General features: G+C 38.4%; 1 protein-coding gene across 2 annotated transcripts in view; it reads right to left on the reverse strand.

Annotated features, from left to right (window-relative positions):
* ccdc88c (coiled-coil domain containing 88C) overlaps nt 1-17,894 on the reverse strand; it is a 61,893-nt gene that overhangs the window by 16,289 nt on the left and 27,710 nt on the right. For both annotated transcript variants that reach the window (XM_016540964.1, XM_016540963.1), the window contains 16 exons: nt 15,965-16,023; nt 14,343-14,426; nt 14,112-14,252; nt 13,813-14,000; nt 13,483-13,564; nt 12,778-12,936; nt 12,314-12,460; nt 11,678-11,822; nt 8,246-8,427; nt 8,018-8,155; nt 6,605-7,675; nt 5,402-5,529; nt 3,492-3,633; nt 3,169-3,354; nt 2,891-3,052; nt 1,276-1,553 (listed from right to left, as the gene is read on the reverse strand). In XM_016540964.1, coding sequence (XP_016396450.1) covers nt 1,276-1,553; nt 2,891-3,052; nt 3,169-3,354; nt 3,492-3,633; nt 5,402-5,529; nt 6,605-7,675; nt 8,018-8,155; nt 8,246-8,427; nt 11,678-11,822; nt 12,314-12,460; nt 12,778-12,936; nt 13,483-13,564; nt 13,813-14,000; nt 14,112-14,252; nt 14,343-14,426; nt 15,965-16,023 — 3,292 coding nt within the window. The remainder of the gene's footprint in view (nt 1-1,275; nt 1,554-2,890; nt 3,053-3,168; nt 3,355-3,491; nt 3,634-5,401; nt 5,530-6,604; nt 7,676-8,017; nt 8,156-8,245; nt 8,428-11,677; nt 11,823-12,313; nt 12,461-12,777; nt 12,937-13,482; nt 13,565-13,812; nt 14,001-14,111; nt 14,253-14,342; nt 14,427-15,964; nt 16,024-17,894) is intronic.

The raw sequence follows: 17,894 nt of genomic DNA on the forward strand, positions 1-17,894 counted from the left end.
ATATATATATTTATTTTTAATTATAAGATTTTTTTTAATTACTGGAAATTATTAAAATAAATAAAATAAATTAAGTAAATTTTAAGAGCAATTCATTCAAATACATTAAACCAAACACTTTGATAATATAAAAAAAAAATACAATAAATTTGTTTTGACACTGACACACTAAAAAAAGACATTTTCCAAAATGCATTATTATTGTTATTATTATGATTATTATTATACTTTGTTTGACAATTTTAATGTGCATGTGTGACGGGTCAAGTTTTATTTATTTGTTTACTTTTGAACCAGAAGACTTTTTTCTATTTATTTCCCATCACTTCTCCAAATTCTATTTCTCCATGACAGTTTTAATTATTTGTGGAGATGTTACATTATTTATTGAAAGGTTAACATGACTTTAAGGGGTATTTCAAGTAAATAATTCAAGCCACAGGGATTTCAGCTGACAAAAAAAGCTTGGGAACCTGTTTCATATTCCAACACTCCTCCAAAAAACAGTTGTGTTGTAAATGGATGGTGGTAATTTACATAAATAAAGTAATTAGGAAATTGAGTGTGTGGGACATGTGGAGTGTTGGACATGGACGATGAGGCTGGCGGACATTACAGCTGATTGGGGCCCTGACAGCCATCTGCTGAACCCCTCAGCTGAGGCCCCCAGAGACACACTACTGCATTATTCATGAGGTAGAGAGATAAAAGAGCCAAGGGGAGACTACAAAACTACATTAAGCCAAACAGAACCATGTTTTTCCTGTCTCTAACAAAAAGACACAACTTTCCACATTGCACCATGGAAAAATTAGTGTGACAGGCACGCGTGAGAGGATTAGGGTGTATTGGAGCAGGTCGTGCTCATTAATGTCTAATGTGTGCGGATAAAAATAAGGGACATTTTCCACTGTGGCCCACCAGATTCCCAGTGGGGTTGTTTCTTTAGCAACACCACTGAAATCCAAACATTCAAAAACTACACTGCAGGACAAGTTGGCCCTTAATGCCTAAAAATGTTATGAAAAAAGATTTGCATATAGTTAAAAAATGTTGCTAGTCCGGAAGCATCTACTTACAGCAAAGACCATTTTTACATGAACTAAACACTGACTGTTTCTTGCTAGTAAAGTGATAGTTCACCCAAAAATGAACATTCTATTTTTATTTTTAGGTGAACTATCCCTTTAAATGCCCTCCATTTCTCAACGTCTCCGTCACTGTCAGCGGTCGAATGCATATTTAGAGGACTGACTGAGTTGGAAAGGAACTGACTTGCTCTCCAGTGCGCGGTGTTCTCGCTCCAGAGCTCTCTGGTTGCCCTTCAGTTCTGCGTGTCGGGTCATGAGCTGCTCATACTCAGTCGCTTGCCTTTCGTGCACGGCAAGCAGGCGCTCGTGGTCCTGCGTGACCCGGTCGCGGGCCGTACACGCCTCCTCGCACTGTTTCTGAAGAGACTCGGCCTCTGACTCCAGAGTTTGCAGCTGAGCCTGTAAAGCTCCGTACTGAGCCATGAGAGAGGAGCTCTGGGAGCTTAGTGTCGAATTTTCCACCTGAACACAAAATAAAAGTGAAAATTGGACATTTATTGATTCTGTTTTGTATATTTTAAGCTTTCATAATCTCACATCCTACATAAAAAAATAAAATTATGGTAAAAAGTTTTTTTAACTCTTCTTCTATTCTCCAATAAAATATATAAAATAAAATAACATCATTTAACTATATTCTATTCTATTCTATTATAAAATAAAATAAAATAAAATAGTAGTAGTAGTATATTTTTATTTAATGCCATGTCAGCATCTGAGGCTATTTTCATGGCAAAAAATAAATAAAAAAATACAAGTATAACAAATACAATAAAAAGCCAGCACACAAACAAAAACACAAGATTACACAAGATTTTTTACATTAACATATGATAAAAATTCTAAAACTTTTTCTGGCAAAATTATACTAAACTCTTCAAGTGACTTCACTTCATAAAAGAGTTTTCTACATACATTAAAAGCTGGACAGTCCACTAAAATATGTCTGACAGAAAGGGGAATCTTGCAAAACATGCATTGAGTAGGTCTTCACCTTTAAGCACAAATGCATGAGTCAGTCTTGTATGACCTATGCAACATCTGGTAAATACCACTTGATCGAATCTAGTTTTAAAAGAGATTAAAAATCTGTTTGAAATTTCCGGATGTATTTCATGTAATGAAATCTTTGTATTCCTTGTAGTAAAGAATTTCATAGGGGTTTGGAATGACGTGACACTTAGTATATAATAACACAATTTCATTTTTGGGCAAACAATCCCTTTAATCTTGAAAAGCAACTGCCTTTCTTGCTGTATGGGTCAGAGGTGAACAGTTGAACATGCGGTTCTCATTCTGGAATTGTCAATCCTCCTCAAAAGCATCACACCTGCCATTTATTTAGTCCTTAAGGTCACACAATTGCTTTCTCGTGTCACTAAAGACCCTTACACAACCAAAAAACAGAAGAGGCTTCCTCACCTGTTCTCTTGGGGTATTTGCTGGCCCTGCTAAGCAGTGGTCATGTCAATCATTTCTATGTGTCTGACAATGTCAGATATTTTTGGAGATCAAAAAGTACTGATCAGCTGTACAATCGCAAAATCTCAAGAGGCTCAATGGACCATGTGCAGGACAATTTCCAAATTTGTAAATGCCAAATTCAGATAATTACATCATGTCGTTACAGACCATTATTCACAATTAATGTCTTATCTTTGACTATGTACATTACCTATATTGTATCTATTTGTAATTTGTTTGTTAGAGGCAATGTTAATTTTCAAACGACTACTAGAAGTCATACGTATAGGGTCCACAGAAAAGTAAGACATGGTCAAAATACAATGTTTTTGTACCTGCAGTTTAGCAGTATCTTTATGAAGAGAGGTGTTATGCTCTTGTAAGGACGCTGCCTGTTTCTGCAGAGCTAGTGTTTGTGCGTTGAGCTGTGCATTCTGGGAACCTAACTGCTTCAGCTGCTCCTTCAGAAGATTTTTCTCTGTCTGCAGGGCAGCATTCTGGGGAGGTCACAGTTGGATAATGTTAATAGACAAACAAACTAGTGAGTATTCAAAGTCTTCAAGTTTAATTTAAAGCAAAATCCACGAGGCTGAAAGTAAATATGCCATCTTACATTCTTCTCAACATCGATTAGTCGGTCTTTCAGCTTGAGCAGTTCGGCTGTGGTCTCCCTATGTTCAGTCTCCCACTTCTCCTTATTAGGCCTCGATCTATCCTGCCCCAATGACTGCTGGGAGATCTCAGAGTGAGCCGCCTCTTCCTCTTGCCTTTGCTTGAGGGCCTCCAGGTTCTTTTTCACCTGGTGAGGACAGATCGGAACAAAATTGTGTCTGGCATTAGATGTAACAATTCAGTGACCTCCTTTCGCTTTCTCCCCAGCTTTCTTTGTTTTGACATGTACTTGCATGTTTGTAGTTTGAGAAAGCGTGAACATACAGTGGTGAGCTCAGTGCGAAGTTGCTGGTTTAAGCTGCTGCTCTCCTCCAGCCGAGATTCCAGGCTCTGGATCTTCTCCTCTCTCAGCTCCAGAGTCTTCTTAAGTGCAGACTCAATCTTTGTCTCCAGGATCTTATATTTACTGAAGGATGAGAAAGTGGAATGTCAGTATATTACAATGTTCAACCTGCGTGAGCATCAGAATCTGAAAAATCAAATACAAGAAGTCATCAATCATTACATCAGCCTTAGCAATAAACAGTTTTTTTTCATGACCCTTGTTTCAGATATATAACAAACTCTAAACAAAGAAGTTAAATGAAATAAACATACCATTATAAATTATTGTGTGAAAATGGGTAACATGAATTTTTACACATATTATGACTGTCCCTTAGTTGTGGCATAGTCCTCTAATTAAGCTTTTTCTATCAAGGTCCTTTCTAATTAAGCTGTAATCTTGTATAGATATGACAAACATGTAAAAATATTGAATTGTGTATCTTTAGGATACATTAAAACGCTAGCAATAAAACTAGGTTTAGTAAGACAAAGCAGGTCATTTAAAAAAAAAAAATTTAAATGTTATTTCCACCATAGAACAAATGCTGATTTGAGATCTGAGTGAATTTTTTTTTTTTTTTAAATAACGCAAAAGTGAATTTTCACTGTTGGATAATATCAGCAGACAAATAAACTAGTGAGTATTTAAAGTCTTTTAAGGAAGTTTAATTAAAAAATGGCTAAAAATGTCCATAGTATTATTTATATACTATTATAGTATTTATTATTAGTATTTTAATTTGGCTTTTAATTGTGTTTTCATTTTCAGTTTTACTAATTTTGTTATAAGATTTTGTCACTTTTATTACTTTTTGTTTTTTGTTGTCAGTCATTTTAGTACTTTAAGTTTTTTTAAAATCTAATATTTACATTTTATTTTATTTTCAACAAACCAATTATAATAGTTTTAGTTAACAATATCAACACTGCAATAGATAAAGGAACAATTTAATATCATTCATAATAGAAAAATGCATGCACACACAAACACACACAGACACTCTCTTGGATGGATTACTAAGCACAGTGGAATGTGACTGTTAGTAGTAAACGTCTTCGAACATTAAGTGATTAGCGACAGCTAGCATTTTATGACACTGTTAGCTGGTGAGAAATGTTTCAGCACACATTCAGTCACGTTTGTTTCTTTTGATCTAACTTTCAAATACTTGTCACTTGTCACACTCACCGCAATACAGGGTTAGAGGTGGGGCAGAGAGGGAGTGAGTCTACTTCCTTATAGAGAAAGATGAATACTTCACTACTGAACCCTCTACAGGGAACATTCCAGTGAAAACTAATCAAACTGGAGTCAGGCCTGTAATTACTTCATACTGTGGCCTCAACATGAAAGAAATGATTATAAACACACCACTACACACAGCAAACCTCCTTCTCACCACAATAATGTAAAGAGCTTAGAACACGGCAACACACTATAGTAAAGATAGCATGCACTTTGACTCCGATTATAAGGCAATGAACTTTACACTTTCTCACTTTTTGTTTACAGTGTACATTCAAAATGTAATGTGTTACTTTATCCTCACTTACAAAAAATAATCTTAATGTTATTCATGACATGTTAATCCCAACACTTTCCGCAAGAGGAAAACAGATAGAGTGGAGACAAGTGATGATGGTGTAATGTATTTGAGACAGAAACAAATACATCTACATCTTTAGCAACACCTCACCTGCTACACCTTTCAAAGGGCAGCATTCACATAAAACAAACAAGACACTTTATAGGATTTTATAACACTTTGTACTTACAGACTAGCAATGAACTCTAAACCTGATAAAAGATATGACTAATCATTTTCTTAATAATAAATCTCACTCACTTGTCTTCACAGCTGTGTTCTTCCTGTAGGAGTTTCTCTCGGTTCAAGCCGATCTTCTCCAGCTCGTGGCTCAGCTTCTCCAGTTCATTACACTGCTGCTGCACCCTCAGTTTCTCGTTCACCAGCTCCTGCTCAACAAAATTTGACCAAATGTTTAATCAAAATGTCATCATTTGATCTTCCAGTAAATAGACATAATTGGTCTTTGGTGACAAATGACAGACTTCTCCAATCATTTAGTCTACCTAAATCCTGCCCCCTATTTTAAAATCAACTGCAAGCTTGCATTCATCTGCCTCCATCAATCAAAACCACATTGATAATCTGTTTCACTCTGATTTACAACATAATACGGAAGAAATTATTTGTCATTAATGATACATTGTGACTTTAATATATCAGATAATCTGACCTTTTTATGAAAAGGCAAGGTTAGTTCAGATTGTAAAATGTGTGATGCAACTCTTCAAATAACAACATTTATGATATTAATTCTTAGGGCTGTCAAATAGATTAATCGCATCCAAAAAGTTTGTGTTTACATAATATGTGTGTGCTGTGTATATTTATATATGTATATATATATATATATATATACACACACACAGCACACACATGTATAATGTAAAAAACTAACTTTTATTTTGGATGGTGATTAATCGTGATTAATCAATTTGACAGCCCTACTTTTAAATACAAATACATTTTTTATATATATATTTTATAATAATTATTCATTTTTACTTGGTTACACCACTTGACATTTTAAAGTCATTTAATTTAAACTTTTCTTGAAAATAGTATTTTTTTTTCAAAACCATATGAACACAAAGAGAACTTGGTACACTTCAAATAAAATTTTTGAAAGATTTTGGTAACATTTTAGTATAGGGACCAATTCTCACTATTAACTAGTTGCTTATTAGCATGCCTATTATTAACATATTGGCTGTTTATTAGCACTTATACAGCACCTATTCTGCATGACCATATTCTACATCCCTAATCCTACCCAATACCTGAATTTAACAACTATCTTACTAACTATTAACAAGCAGCAAATTAGGAGATTATCGAGGCAGAAGTTGCAGTTAATGGTTTGTTAATAGCGAGAATTGGACCTTAAAATAAAATGTGACCAAGATTCCTTTTTTCCTTATGGACTATCTTATATGTGATTGACCCATTCTAAATGTGTCATACCTCTCTTAGTGTGGCCAGAGTCTTCTTATCAATGGTGGCCTGTTTTTGCAGGTCTTTGTTCTCTCTCTCCAGCTCTTTAAGTCTCCCTGCAGCCTCTTTAAGGCAGCCCAACTCTTTATTGAGAGCCGTGCTTTCTTTCTCCATGCTAGCCAGCCTGAGGCAGTTCTCTTCCAGCGCTGTCTCCTTCACCTCCAACTGCTGCCTCAACCTACGTGTCTCCTTCTCCAGCTGCTTCTTCTCCTTCTCCACCTGGCCCAATTCCTGCTCCATTCCTCTCTTCTCTTTCTCCACTGCTTCCGCCCATGACACCATCTGCCTCAACCCCTCCAACTCTCGCCGCAGATCTTTCATCTCTGCCTCATTCTGCTTCAGCTCGCCCTCTAGACCCTGAATCTTGGTGGCGCTGTTGTCCAGGGTCTGCTGGAGCCGTTGGTTTTCCTGGCTCAGACTGCTGTAGTTTTTCTCTAGTCTTTCGCTTCTCTTGGCCTGGGAGCGGAGCTCCTCCAGCGTGCGGCACATCTCCTCGTGTTCCCGCTCTAGTTCGGCATGTTCCTGCTGTAGTTGAGCAAGGCGAGCGGCAGCCGGCCGCAGGGTCTCCAAGGCACGTCGCTGCTCTAGGTTCTCCTCCTCAAGTTGCTGGTGATCCTTCTCCAGAACAGCCAAGCGCAGGCTGGTATTCTGCGCCGTGTCAGCCAGCTTCTTCAGCCGACGATTGTCTTGTTCCAGAGTAGCATTCTCACGCTCCAGGGCCTCGGCGCGTTCACTGCCAATCTTTAAGGAGGCAGCTTGCCTCTGTAGCTGTTCTCGGACTCGCTCCAGACGTGTTACCTCCCTTTCCAACTCCTCACAGTGCTCTCCTCGTTCACGGAGAGAGTCGAGCTCTTTAGTCACCTGTCGTTTCTCAGCCTCCAGACGAGCCAGTTTACTACCAGTTTCAGAGATGGTCTGGTGGAGAACACGGTTTTCTGTCTCCACCTCCCTCACACGCGCCTCGCTGTTCACCTGAGCACGTTTCCTGAGGGAGTTCATGGCCTGGGTCAGGTGCTCTTTCTCCTGCTCCAACTCTGAGATCTAATAGGCCACAGATACAAATAAACAACATTTATGAATGAATCTTAAGCCGTACGGCTGACTTATCTAATCTGCGGCCTGTTATGCATCAAACTAATATTGCTGTTGAGACAAAATGCAATGCCATCAAGTTAGCATTTTTAAACATTCGCTCACTAAAAAATAAATCATTTCTAATCAATGACTTAATAACCACAAACAACCTTATGTAAAGCACTTTGAATTACCATTGTGTATGAAATGTGCTATACAAATAAACTTGCCTTGCCTTGCCTTGCCTTGCCAATGAATAATTCATATAATGTTCTGATCATCATGGGCTTTCTTTCTTTAAATGTTCACCTGTCTGTCTTTATCTGCCTGGATTGTCTCTAGAGTTTTTTCCAGTCTTTGTTTGTCTTTTAGCAGCTCCTCTCCAAGGTTCTCCATGTCCTGAGTTGTCTGTTTCTCCTGTTCCAACTGGGACTGCAGACGCTCCAACTAAAACACACAACACAGAAGAGATCTCATCAGCATTCACTATTCTGGCTCTCAGTTAACATTTAAAGGAAATGCAGAAATTTGATGTACCTTCTTGCTGTGGCTCTGATTCTCTCTTTCCAGTTCCAGTGCGTGCAGGTGACCTTCTTCCATGGTAATGGAGGTCTCTCTCAACTCCTGGATGGTGCTCTGAAGACATTGGTTCTCCTTCTCCAGCTTCAACAGTCGGCTAGATGCGGTCTCGTTCAGCTCAAACACAAATGACTTACGGGCTGTAGTAGTGGATGACCAAAAAAACAATGTAGCTCTTTATTACATATTGACCAGACTAGATGAGGGGCATCAACCAAAGATTGTGCCCTTTTTACTAAAAGTACACCAGCTCCAAGATCTACCAATAATTTTTTATAATTGATAATAAATAATGGTATATTAAGTTAGATGTTAAATCCCTTGTTGTTACCCCCCTGTAAAGGTATTAAATTAGCCATTAGCAAACCTTTTGTACTCTTCAGATCTCAAAAACAGGTCATTTATATTATCAACTATATATTTAACTATAAATATTTATCAACTATAATCTTTATATTGTTTCTTAAAACTTAAATGTGTCTTGGTAGTGTGTGTACACAACCACCGTATAATGATAAAAATCCACACAGTGCTTTTATTTATTTATTTATTTTTTTAATCTCCACAAATCATAAGCACTTTTTCAGAGCAAGCGGTTCACAGATTCAGGGCAAAGTGACGTCAGTTTGCCCAGGCCCCTCCCATGACTGTTGACGGACACTGCCATTTTAGTATAGACACGCCCTGAGTGAGCTGTAAACAGTCCACCATTGTTTTGATGCTGGAGCAGATGTAGACAAGAATGTCTCCTAAGCGATTGAGGTGTTCTGTTGTTGATGTACTAATGAATATAGCAGTCGCCATTTACTACCGACATCTGAGCAGCTGAAGACACAGTGGATTACTTTTGTTTTTGAAGGGAATGCTTTCCCGATCTTCCTAAATGTGTTTATGTTTGCGCAATTCATTTTACACCAGACTACTTTGTAAATGAGGGTCAGTACAAAGCAGGTTTTGCTAAAAAGTTGTTCCTGCAAGATGGATCGGTACCAACTGTTCATGATCCAGCTTCACCACCAGAAGAAGTGAGTATACGTTTGTATTTATGAATATTTGCAAATCGCCTTTCCTAATAATGTGCTAGTTAGCAAGTTCCATGACAAACACGGCTAAAATTAACAGTCTCACACCGTGTCTACACCGGATGCGAGTGGCGCAGTGCAACAAAATACTGTAGAACTCATTATAATCAGTGATGCTGTCTACACTGGATGCGGCGCGACTGACAAATCCCCGACAGTAAACTGCTGCCTCATTCGATTCATGACATACTGACACAAAGTTCAAATGATTTGTAACGGTTGCTTTGTCGCGTCCACTACACTACATTAAGGTTGCCTTTGTAGAGGGTTTATAAAGGTGATTGTTAGTTACCAATAAGTCATTTACAAATGTATTTTAAAACTTTTGACCAGTTATAACTGCATGAATAAGAATGGTGACTTTAATGCAAGAATGGGAGAGAAGGGCGGGGTGAGCAGTAGCTCATTATCATTTAAAGGGACATGCACCGAAACGGGTCGCTGTGAACAGAGCAGTTTTTGACAAGGTAAAAAGGGTGTTGTTTTACACTACCACAGAAATTTTAACCAAAGTATGTTATGTTATAGACTTTTCATGAAAACCCTAAAGAATCATACCATCTTGTGGAAAATGGGCATTCGATGTCCCCTTTAAATATAGTAGACAACTTTTGAAGTGGATCAAAAAAGTTCATCAAAGTTGTCCTAAGACTAGAACGCATTTTGGTTTTAGGTTTTAGGACAACTTTGATGAAAGGTTTTGATCCACTTCAAATGTTGACTACTGTATTTTGCATATATTGTATTGTATTTGTGTAGTTAGTATTCATACTCATTTGAGATTTGAGCAGTCTGAGTGGCAAACATCCAGCAGGCAGGTGCTGAGTCACCTGTGCATTACCATCTAAACAATACGTATACACACCTAACGGCTTACAAACAGCCGGAGGGTAGAGATATTTCAGGAACCAGTTTTTTCAAGTCAACATTGACTTAGTGCTAATCAACTACAAAAATCTCCCATTTGTGCCTGCTTAATGTTTTTAGAAACTTCACGTTCAAAAGCAAGCAAATGAGCATTTGTTCACTTTGCATGAACAAAACGGCAAGTCGCTGTGAACAGAGCAGTTTTTGACAAGGTAAAAAGGGTGTTGTTTTACACTACCACAGAAATTTTAACCAAAGTATGTTATGTTATAGACTTTTCATGAAAACCCTAAAGAATCATACCATCTTGTGGAAAATGGGCATTCGATGTCCCCTTTAAATATAGTAGACAACTTTTGAAGTGGATCAAAAAAGTTCATCAAAGTTGTCCTAAGACTAGAACGCATTTTGGTTTTAGGTTTTAGGACAACTTTGATGAAAGGTTTTGATCCACTTCAAATGTTGACTACTGTATTTTGCATATATTGTATTGTATTTGTGTAGTTAGTATTCATACTCATTTGAGATTTGAGCAGTCTGAGTGGCAAACATCCAGCAGGCAGGTGCTGAGTCACCTGTGCATTACCATCTAAACAATACGTATACACACCTAACGGCTTACAAACAGCCGGAGGGTAGAGATATTTCAGGAACCAGTTTTTTCAAGTCAACATTGACTTAGTGCTAATCAACTACAAAAATCTCCCATTTGTGCCTGCTTAATGTTTTTAGAAACTTCACGTTCAAAAGCAAGCAAATGAGCATTTGTTCACTTTGCATGAACAAAACGGCAAGATTCTCTGTTGGTAATATATTTGCATTGGGATGGGTTCTTAAAGGTGCTGTATGTAGAATTGACACCGAGTGGTTTAACTAGGTATTGCAGTCCACATTCAAAATATTGGAGAGGGTTTTTTTTCACCCGGCCCCTCCTCCTCAGACTTGACACACGCAGGTTGCCAGATTGACGACACCAACAGGAACGAGCGCACTGAAATACGCTGTTTTCCGCCAACTGGCAACCCGGGGTGCCGAAATACAATTGGGTAAACTGGCAGTGGGCGGGTTTCACAAACCAAAACAGAGACTGACATGCCGGCCCGGAACGCACATTTTCAAAGGATAATAACTGACTGTAGCATTGTTTTTCAGATAAACAAGTATGTTAACTTAGCATGTTTCTTAAATATCTGCAAACATATTATGGTATTTTTATGCTTTAGTAGAGTCAAAAACTTACATACAGCACCTTTAAACAAGCAACAAACAGAAAATAGGCCATCAGCACATGACCCAAATTTCACTCTTTATGCTGTGTTTTCTAAACCAGTCTGTGTTGGGTTAGCATTAAAAACACAAATTCTAAGTTCAAGAGTAAAGAGACTGTCTCAGAAGGTTTTAAACTGAGCTTCTGTCTGAAAGCGCTGTGTTGTGGACTCACCCTCATTGACCTCATTGTTCTTGGCCAATTGCTCCAGTTCCCAGCCAAGGTGAGCCGACTCATTCATGCTTTGCTTCTGAGAGATCTCCAGCAACATGTTCTCCTCCAGCAACTCCTCTAGACGTTGCTTATCACTGTCCCTGTCCTAAACCACATACAAAACAGGAAAAATCATATACTTAGTGCTGGAAAAAGAGTACTCATTCAGAGATTCAATGTGATGTTTTCTCAAATGATTCAGCTTCAAAACAATTTTTTGAAAAAGTTTGGTAATGTTGGAAGTCAATGTGAACAGGCTTTTTTTTTAAACAAACTAAAATAAGTCAACAATATGACATTACATAATGCATGTTTCCACCCACAGTTGACGGAACAATGGCATTCCTGTGGTCAATTCCAAAGAACCCTAAAGTATCAATTATCAAAGCTACATACCACATACGTTGGAAATGAATCAACTAGGTCTACAGTACGTTTTAATGCCCCTATAGTACAAAACAATAAGATGTATCAAGGATTGTTTCGTAATCACATTGTGAATCAAAACCAATTTAAATGGTAAGGTGCATAAAGATTAACTTTCTCAACACAGATGCATATATACACACCTCCAAAATAATTTCCCTTAACACTTACAATTTCCATATCATGCAATTTGGAGCGCAGCTGGAGGTTCTCTTTCTCTAGTTCGTGTAGTTTGTCACAGCGCCCCCTGGCCCCAGCAAGCTGCTCCTCCAGCATTGACTTTGTCTCCAGCAGAGTCATATTGTCCTCTCTTAGCTCCTGTGCACAAAAGAGAGACGAGAGAGAAAAATGAAGAGATAGACAAAAAGAAAAGATCAAAAGGGATAGAGAGGATGATGACAGCAGACTGAGAGAGTCAGGGGGCTGTCAGTGACAGCTCAGGGCCTCAGCGGACACCTGAGGCTTTATATCTGAGAAATAAAAGCAGCAGGAGCCCTCAGCATGCATCAGTCACCTCATAAAGAAACCAACCCTTCTGATTTTTTCCAGGTAATGTCAAAGATGTCCGGCTCTGTTTTTTATACAATGCTTAAGTCATTAAAATGGAAATGTGGTATAGGTTGGTGAGTCGTTACCTCTATGCGTGTCTTGTAGAAATGGACATCATTTAGCTTCTCTTTGAAGCGAGACAGTTCGGTTTCCAGGCGATCCACTTTTCCAGCACGTTCCCTCAGAGCATCCACCTCATCACGGTACGCCCGCACCGAACGTGCCTCTGCCAGTAACTGCATGTTCTACTCACACACAAACACAACAGATGATAGATTTCTGAAGCTCAGTAAAGTGTTTCCCAGTTTGAGTCAACCATGTGAAGTTAGGGCTGGACGATATGGCCAAAATTGATATCACGATATATATCTTAAAGGTCCCATGGCATGAAAATTTCACTTTATGAGGTTTTTTAACATTAATATGAGTTCCCCTAGCCTGCCTATGGTCCCTCAGTGGCTAGAAATGGTGATAGGTGTAAACCGAGCCCTGGGTATCCTGCTTTGCCTTTGAGAAAATGAAAGCTCAGATGGCCCAATCTGGAATCTTCCCTTTATGTCGTCATAGGGGGAAAGGTTACCTCCCCTTTCTCTGCTTTGCCCACCCAGAGAATTTGGCCAGCCCATGAGAAAATGAGCTACTACCGTGCGAGGCGAGCGCAATATTTTTTTTCCTCGAGAGACATCATGGCTTGCAAATGAGCGAAGCATGGCAGTTGCCCCGCCTCTCTCCTCCTCATTAGCATTTAAAGCTACGTGTGAATGTAAGAAAACAGAGTCTTGATGTGATACCTCCTGCTTGAGTTTCTGCATCTCTGCATCCAGGCGCTCAATCTCGTTCTTGGCATCAATCAACTGCTCGGTCTTCTCCTCCCTGTAGAGAGCAAAGACTTACAACACTGATAGGCTGCACTAGTGGACGACCAATATTTCAGCGAATATTTTTAAATTATCACGTCAGCTGATAAGTGTTTTTTTTTTTTCAGTCAATAAGAGTCAGAAGTGGGAATTTTATTTTGACAGCGCTGAGGCTGTCAGTGAAGGTAGCCGTCCCAATGAAGTTTGAAACCTGAATAAAAACAAGGTAAAACAAAAAGTAGTAACTGTAGAGAACACACTTACAACTCTTGGCGGGAGCGCCGGAGTTTGGCCTTTGCGTCAGCCAGCTCCACAGCTAAATGCTGTCGATCTTCTTTAGACAGTAGGGTGACGGGGGATAGAGATGTGTGCTCAGGGCTGGGAAAGCCCAAGAGACTGGAAGGCTGCTGGGACTGAAGATAGTCCCTCTCCTGGGTCAGCTCTATGATCAGCTAATGACACAAAACAGACCGGTCAGCATCCAATCAGTGATGATCAATGGCTTGAGGAAGTTTAGTACTACTTCCTAACAAATAGATGATTGCTGTTGCTGATCGGCAAACCTCAGCAGACTCATCTCGCTCGTCTACGAGTTTGCGTAGGTGAAAGGCCATGGTCCGAGACAGAGGGTCCAACTGCTCAGCAGGAATCTCCCCGACCTCCATCCACTGCAGATCCAGAACATTCTCCTGGTTGTGAGTTACCTGCAATCATGAGGGATTTTGCACCTCAAATATGAGTTCTATATATATGATATACTTAAGAAGTTATTGGCTGAAATCAGGGAAGCTCACTTCTTGAATGTGCGTCACGATGGCGGCTTGTGTTTCAATGTCAAGCAGCTTGATCTTCTCAATCATTTCTTCTTTACGATCACACTGTTGGGAGAAATAAAGAGAATGAGGAAAAGTGGAAGGGATGGAAAGAGAAGGGGAAAGGGATGAGGAGAGGATAGAAAAGGGAAAAAGAAAGGGGAAGAGGATGAGAAACAGGATGGAGAAGTGAAGGGATGAGAGTGGGAAGAGGATGGGGAAAGAACCAGAAAAGGAAGAGGAAGTATGGAAAAGAGAAGAGGAAGGGGAAGGCACGGGAAAAGGAAGAGGAAATAATTGAATGCGAGGAGGAAGAAAGAAGGGAAAGGGAAAGAGGAAAAAGAAGAGGAAGGGAAAGTATGGAAAAAGGGAAAGTTGAAGGAACAGAAAAGCTAAGAGGAAGAGGAAGGAACCGGAAAAGGAAGAGGAAAGCATTGAAAAGGGAGGATGAAGAAAGAAGGGAATAAGGAGAAAGAGGAGGAAGGGAAAGAATGGAAAAGGGGAAAGCAGAGAGGAAGAGGAAGGGGAAGGAACAAGAAAAGGATGATGAAATAATTGAAAAGGGAGGATTAAGAAAGAAGGGAAAGAGGAGAAAGAAGGGGAAGGGAAAGTATGGAAAAAGGAAAAGTTGAAGGGACAAAAAAGCAAACAGGAAGAGGAAGGAAAATTGAAAGGGAAGAGAAAGAGATAAGAAAAGGAAAGGGAAAGGAAATGGGAGGAGAATACACAGGGGAAATGAAAAAGGGAAGAGGAAGGAACCGGAAAGGGAAGGAGGATGAAGATGAGGAAAAGAAAGATAAGGATGGGAAAGGAAAAGGTGAAAGAACAAAAAAGAAGGGGGAGAGGAAATGGGAAATTGTAAGGGAAGAGGAAAGGCAAAGATTAATTGTAAAAGGAAAGGGAAGAGGAGGAGGAAAAATAAGCAGTTACAGTTTAAGACTACCACAGATGTTGTACAATCCATATCACATAAAGAAATAACTATTTTGTGTTTTTATGAAATCAACATTGCCCATGAATTCATTAGTATGCCTTAATGGTGATTAGTCAAATAAACTGCTGGTACAGATGAAAGAGTGGGAATTAAGTCAGAGATTGAGCCTCTCTTTGAATAAAAGAATGCTGGAGATACTTTCAAACGGGATAAAGACTTGTGAAGAGTTGTGTGCCTCGTGACTGGAATACTGTGAGAGGAAGTTATGGTGCAGGATTAGACCAGCTCAAAGAGACGCTGAACAGAAAGCAAATCAACAGGCAAATGTTACACTGTGAAGTTTAAGGCTGTTTATTATCCATTCACAGAACAGGAAAAAACAGCTAGAGATGGGGCTAAAAGTGTAAAAGAAATAGGCCTGTGCAGAACAGACACGTGAGGAATAATCCTCGGGAAAAGGAGGAGACATAAAAAACATCTTAGCAAATCTAACCCAATAATCTGTGTTGACTTCTCTGAGACATATCTGGATGAATGCTTTATTTTGTAGCATAATGAGTGTGTGTTCATTTTTCTCTGGAAAAGCAGAGGCATGCCCAGGCATGGATATGATTTCCTGCACTGGTGTTAAAATGTGGGTTGGGGATCTCTGCTAGTTCAATCAGTTTACCTGAACAGCACAGCCCAGTATCAGCAACAGCAGTCTCTTCACCTCCTCCATGCTTTTACCTGAGGGAATGAAATGGTTAGAAATCACAAGAACTGAAAGTATGATACTATAAATGAAAGAAATAAACATTAATTTTAGCTAAAAAAGAGGAAGCTGATACAAAAACTTTAGCAGACACCACTAGTTAAGACAGACATAGTGATTTTTTTTAAATTAAATAATCTGTTATGGTCCCACATTCCTAAATGACAACCCTGTTTACATATTAATTTCAGTGTTGCTATTGTTAGCTAAAAATAAAACTGTTCATGTTAACGGGAATAAAGCAAATTAAATATATGTTTTTTTAAAAATCAAAAATTTACTTAAACTTAAATGAAAATTACAAATGTTGTCTGGGCAACTAAAATATTTACATTTATATTTTATAATAAAGGTGTAAGTACTAAAATGACTAAAACTAAAGCTGAAATAAAAATTTAAACAAAATATAAATATTTAAAAAACAAAAACTAATAAAAATGACAAAGGCCAATACCAAAATTACAAAAAATTTAAAACTTAATGAGAACACAAAATATAAAAATAAAAGCTAAATTAAAATATTAATAAATATTATGATAGTATATAAACAATACTAAAACAACACTGATTGGTTTATTATTGAAACTTAGAAACCAGTGACTGGTACTCAAAATGTGGGCATCAATCCAACCCTTAATGCTTAATGATAATTTTACAGTTGTAACGATAATCTTATTAGTTATGGTATTTTGGAGGAAACTATGTTTACCATGGTATAAGAGAATTGTATAAAATAAGTCTTTTTTTCAGTCAAACCTCACAGCTAAAGGGTCAATGCCATCACTGTTTAAATATCGCTCTAGCAGTTCGAATATTAACAAAATATTCAATTTCACCTGAGCCATACACCTTGAAGAGAGGATGTAAGAAAGATATTCTCTTCTTTCTTCAACCATTAAATTAAACAAACATTCACATGCAGTCAGTGTATTCTTTATTATTCATTACAAAGCACACCAACTCTTTCACAATTACACAAACCCTTTGAGATGAAGTTATTTTTAATTACTTTTTTGAAGCTTGTGTCTGTGTGTTGGTGAGTTTGTTTACGTCTGGCAGTCTTAGACTAATAAATACTCTGGAGAGAATGGATTGGGTGTGGGGTGCCGTCGCCATAGCGATCATTTGTTGCTCAAAGCCCCCCCACCCTACAGCGTATCCCCTTTACACACACAGCAGAGGAGGAGCCGTGGGGAAAACACTCTATTGTCCATTACAAGTAGGACTGCACGATATTGGAAAAAACTCACATTGTGATTTTTTATTTTTCTGCGATATATATTGCTATATGAAAAAAAAAATCACTACATGACTTGAATAGTTTATTTTGAAAAAAAAAAATGATTGGGGTGATTTTGTAGGCGAGTAAATCAGCATAGGAAATAAACAAATTACAAGCATAGATAAATATAACAGAACAAAGATACAAATGAAATAAGCAGTGCTTTATATTTTTCAGGTAAGTCTAACAGTATTCAGGTACAGAAATTGAATAATCAAATGTAAAATAAAACTGCATAGTCTTCACTGTATAAATTAAATCTAAATAAATCTGTGTTAAAGCTACAAAAGTGATTTTTCTTTGTTTTGTTGTTTGATTAACATTCATAACACAGAAAGCCTCAAGAACATTAAACTGCTGTAAACCAATATACTGTTACACACTCCATTTTCTTTCTCAATTGTTTCCCTTCACCTAAGCCATAAGCAACTGCGTTTACAAGGATACTTGCAGAGCACAGTATTTCAGGCACAAATAGACGCAGAAGTGAACAGAAGTCAGTGTTCACGTGCATCAGCGTGGCTCTCACTGGGTCTACACCGGACGCGAGCGGCGCAGCGCGAC

Source organism: Sinocyclocheilus rhinocerous, unplaced genomic scaffold, assembly GCF_001515625.1.
Source record: "Sinocyclocheilus rhinocerous isolate Xijiao unplaced genomic scaffold, SAMN03320098_v1.1 scaffold1419, whole genome shotgun sequence".
NCBI classification, from domain to species: Eukaryota; Metazoa; Chordata; class Actinopteri; order Cypriniformes; family Cyprinidae; genus Sinocyclocheilus; species Sinocyclocheilus rhinocerous.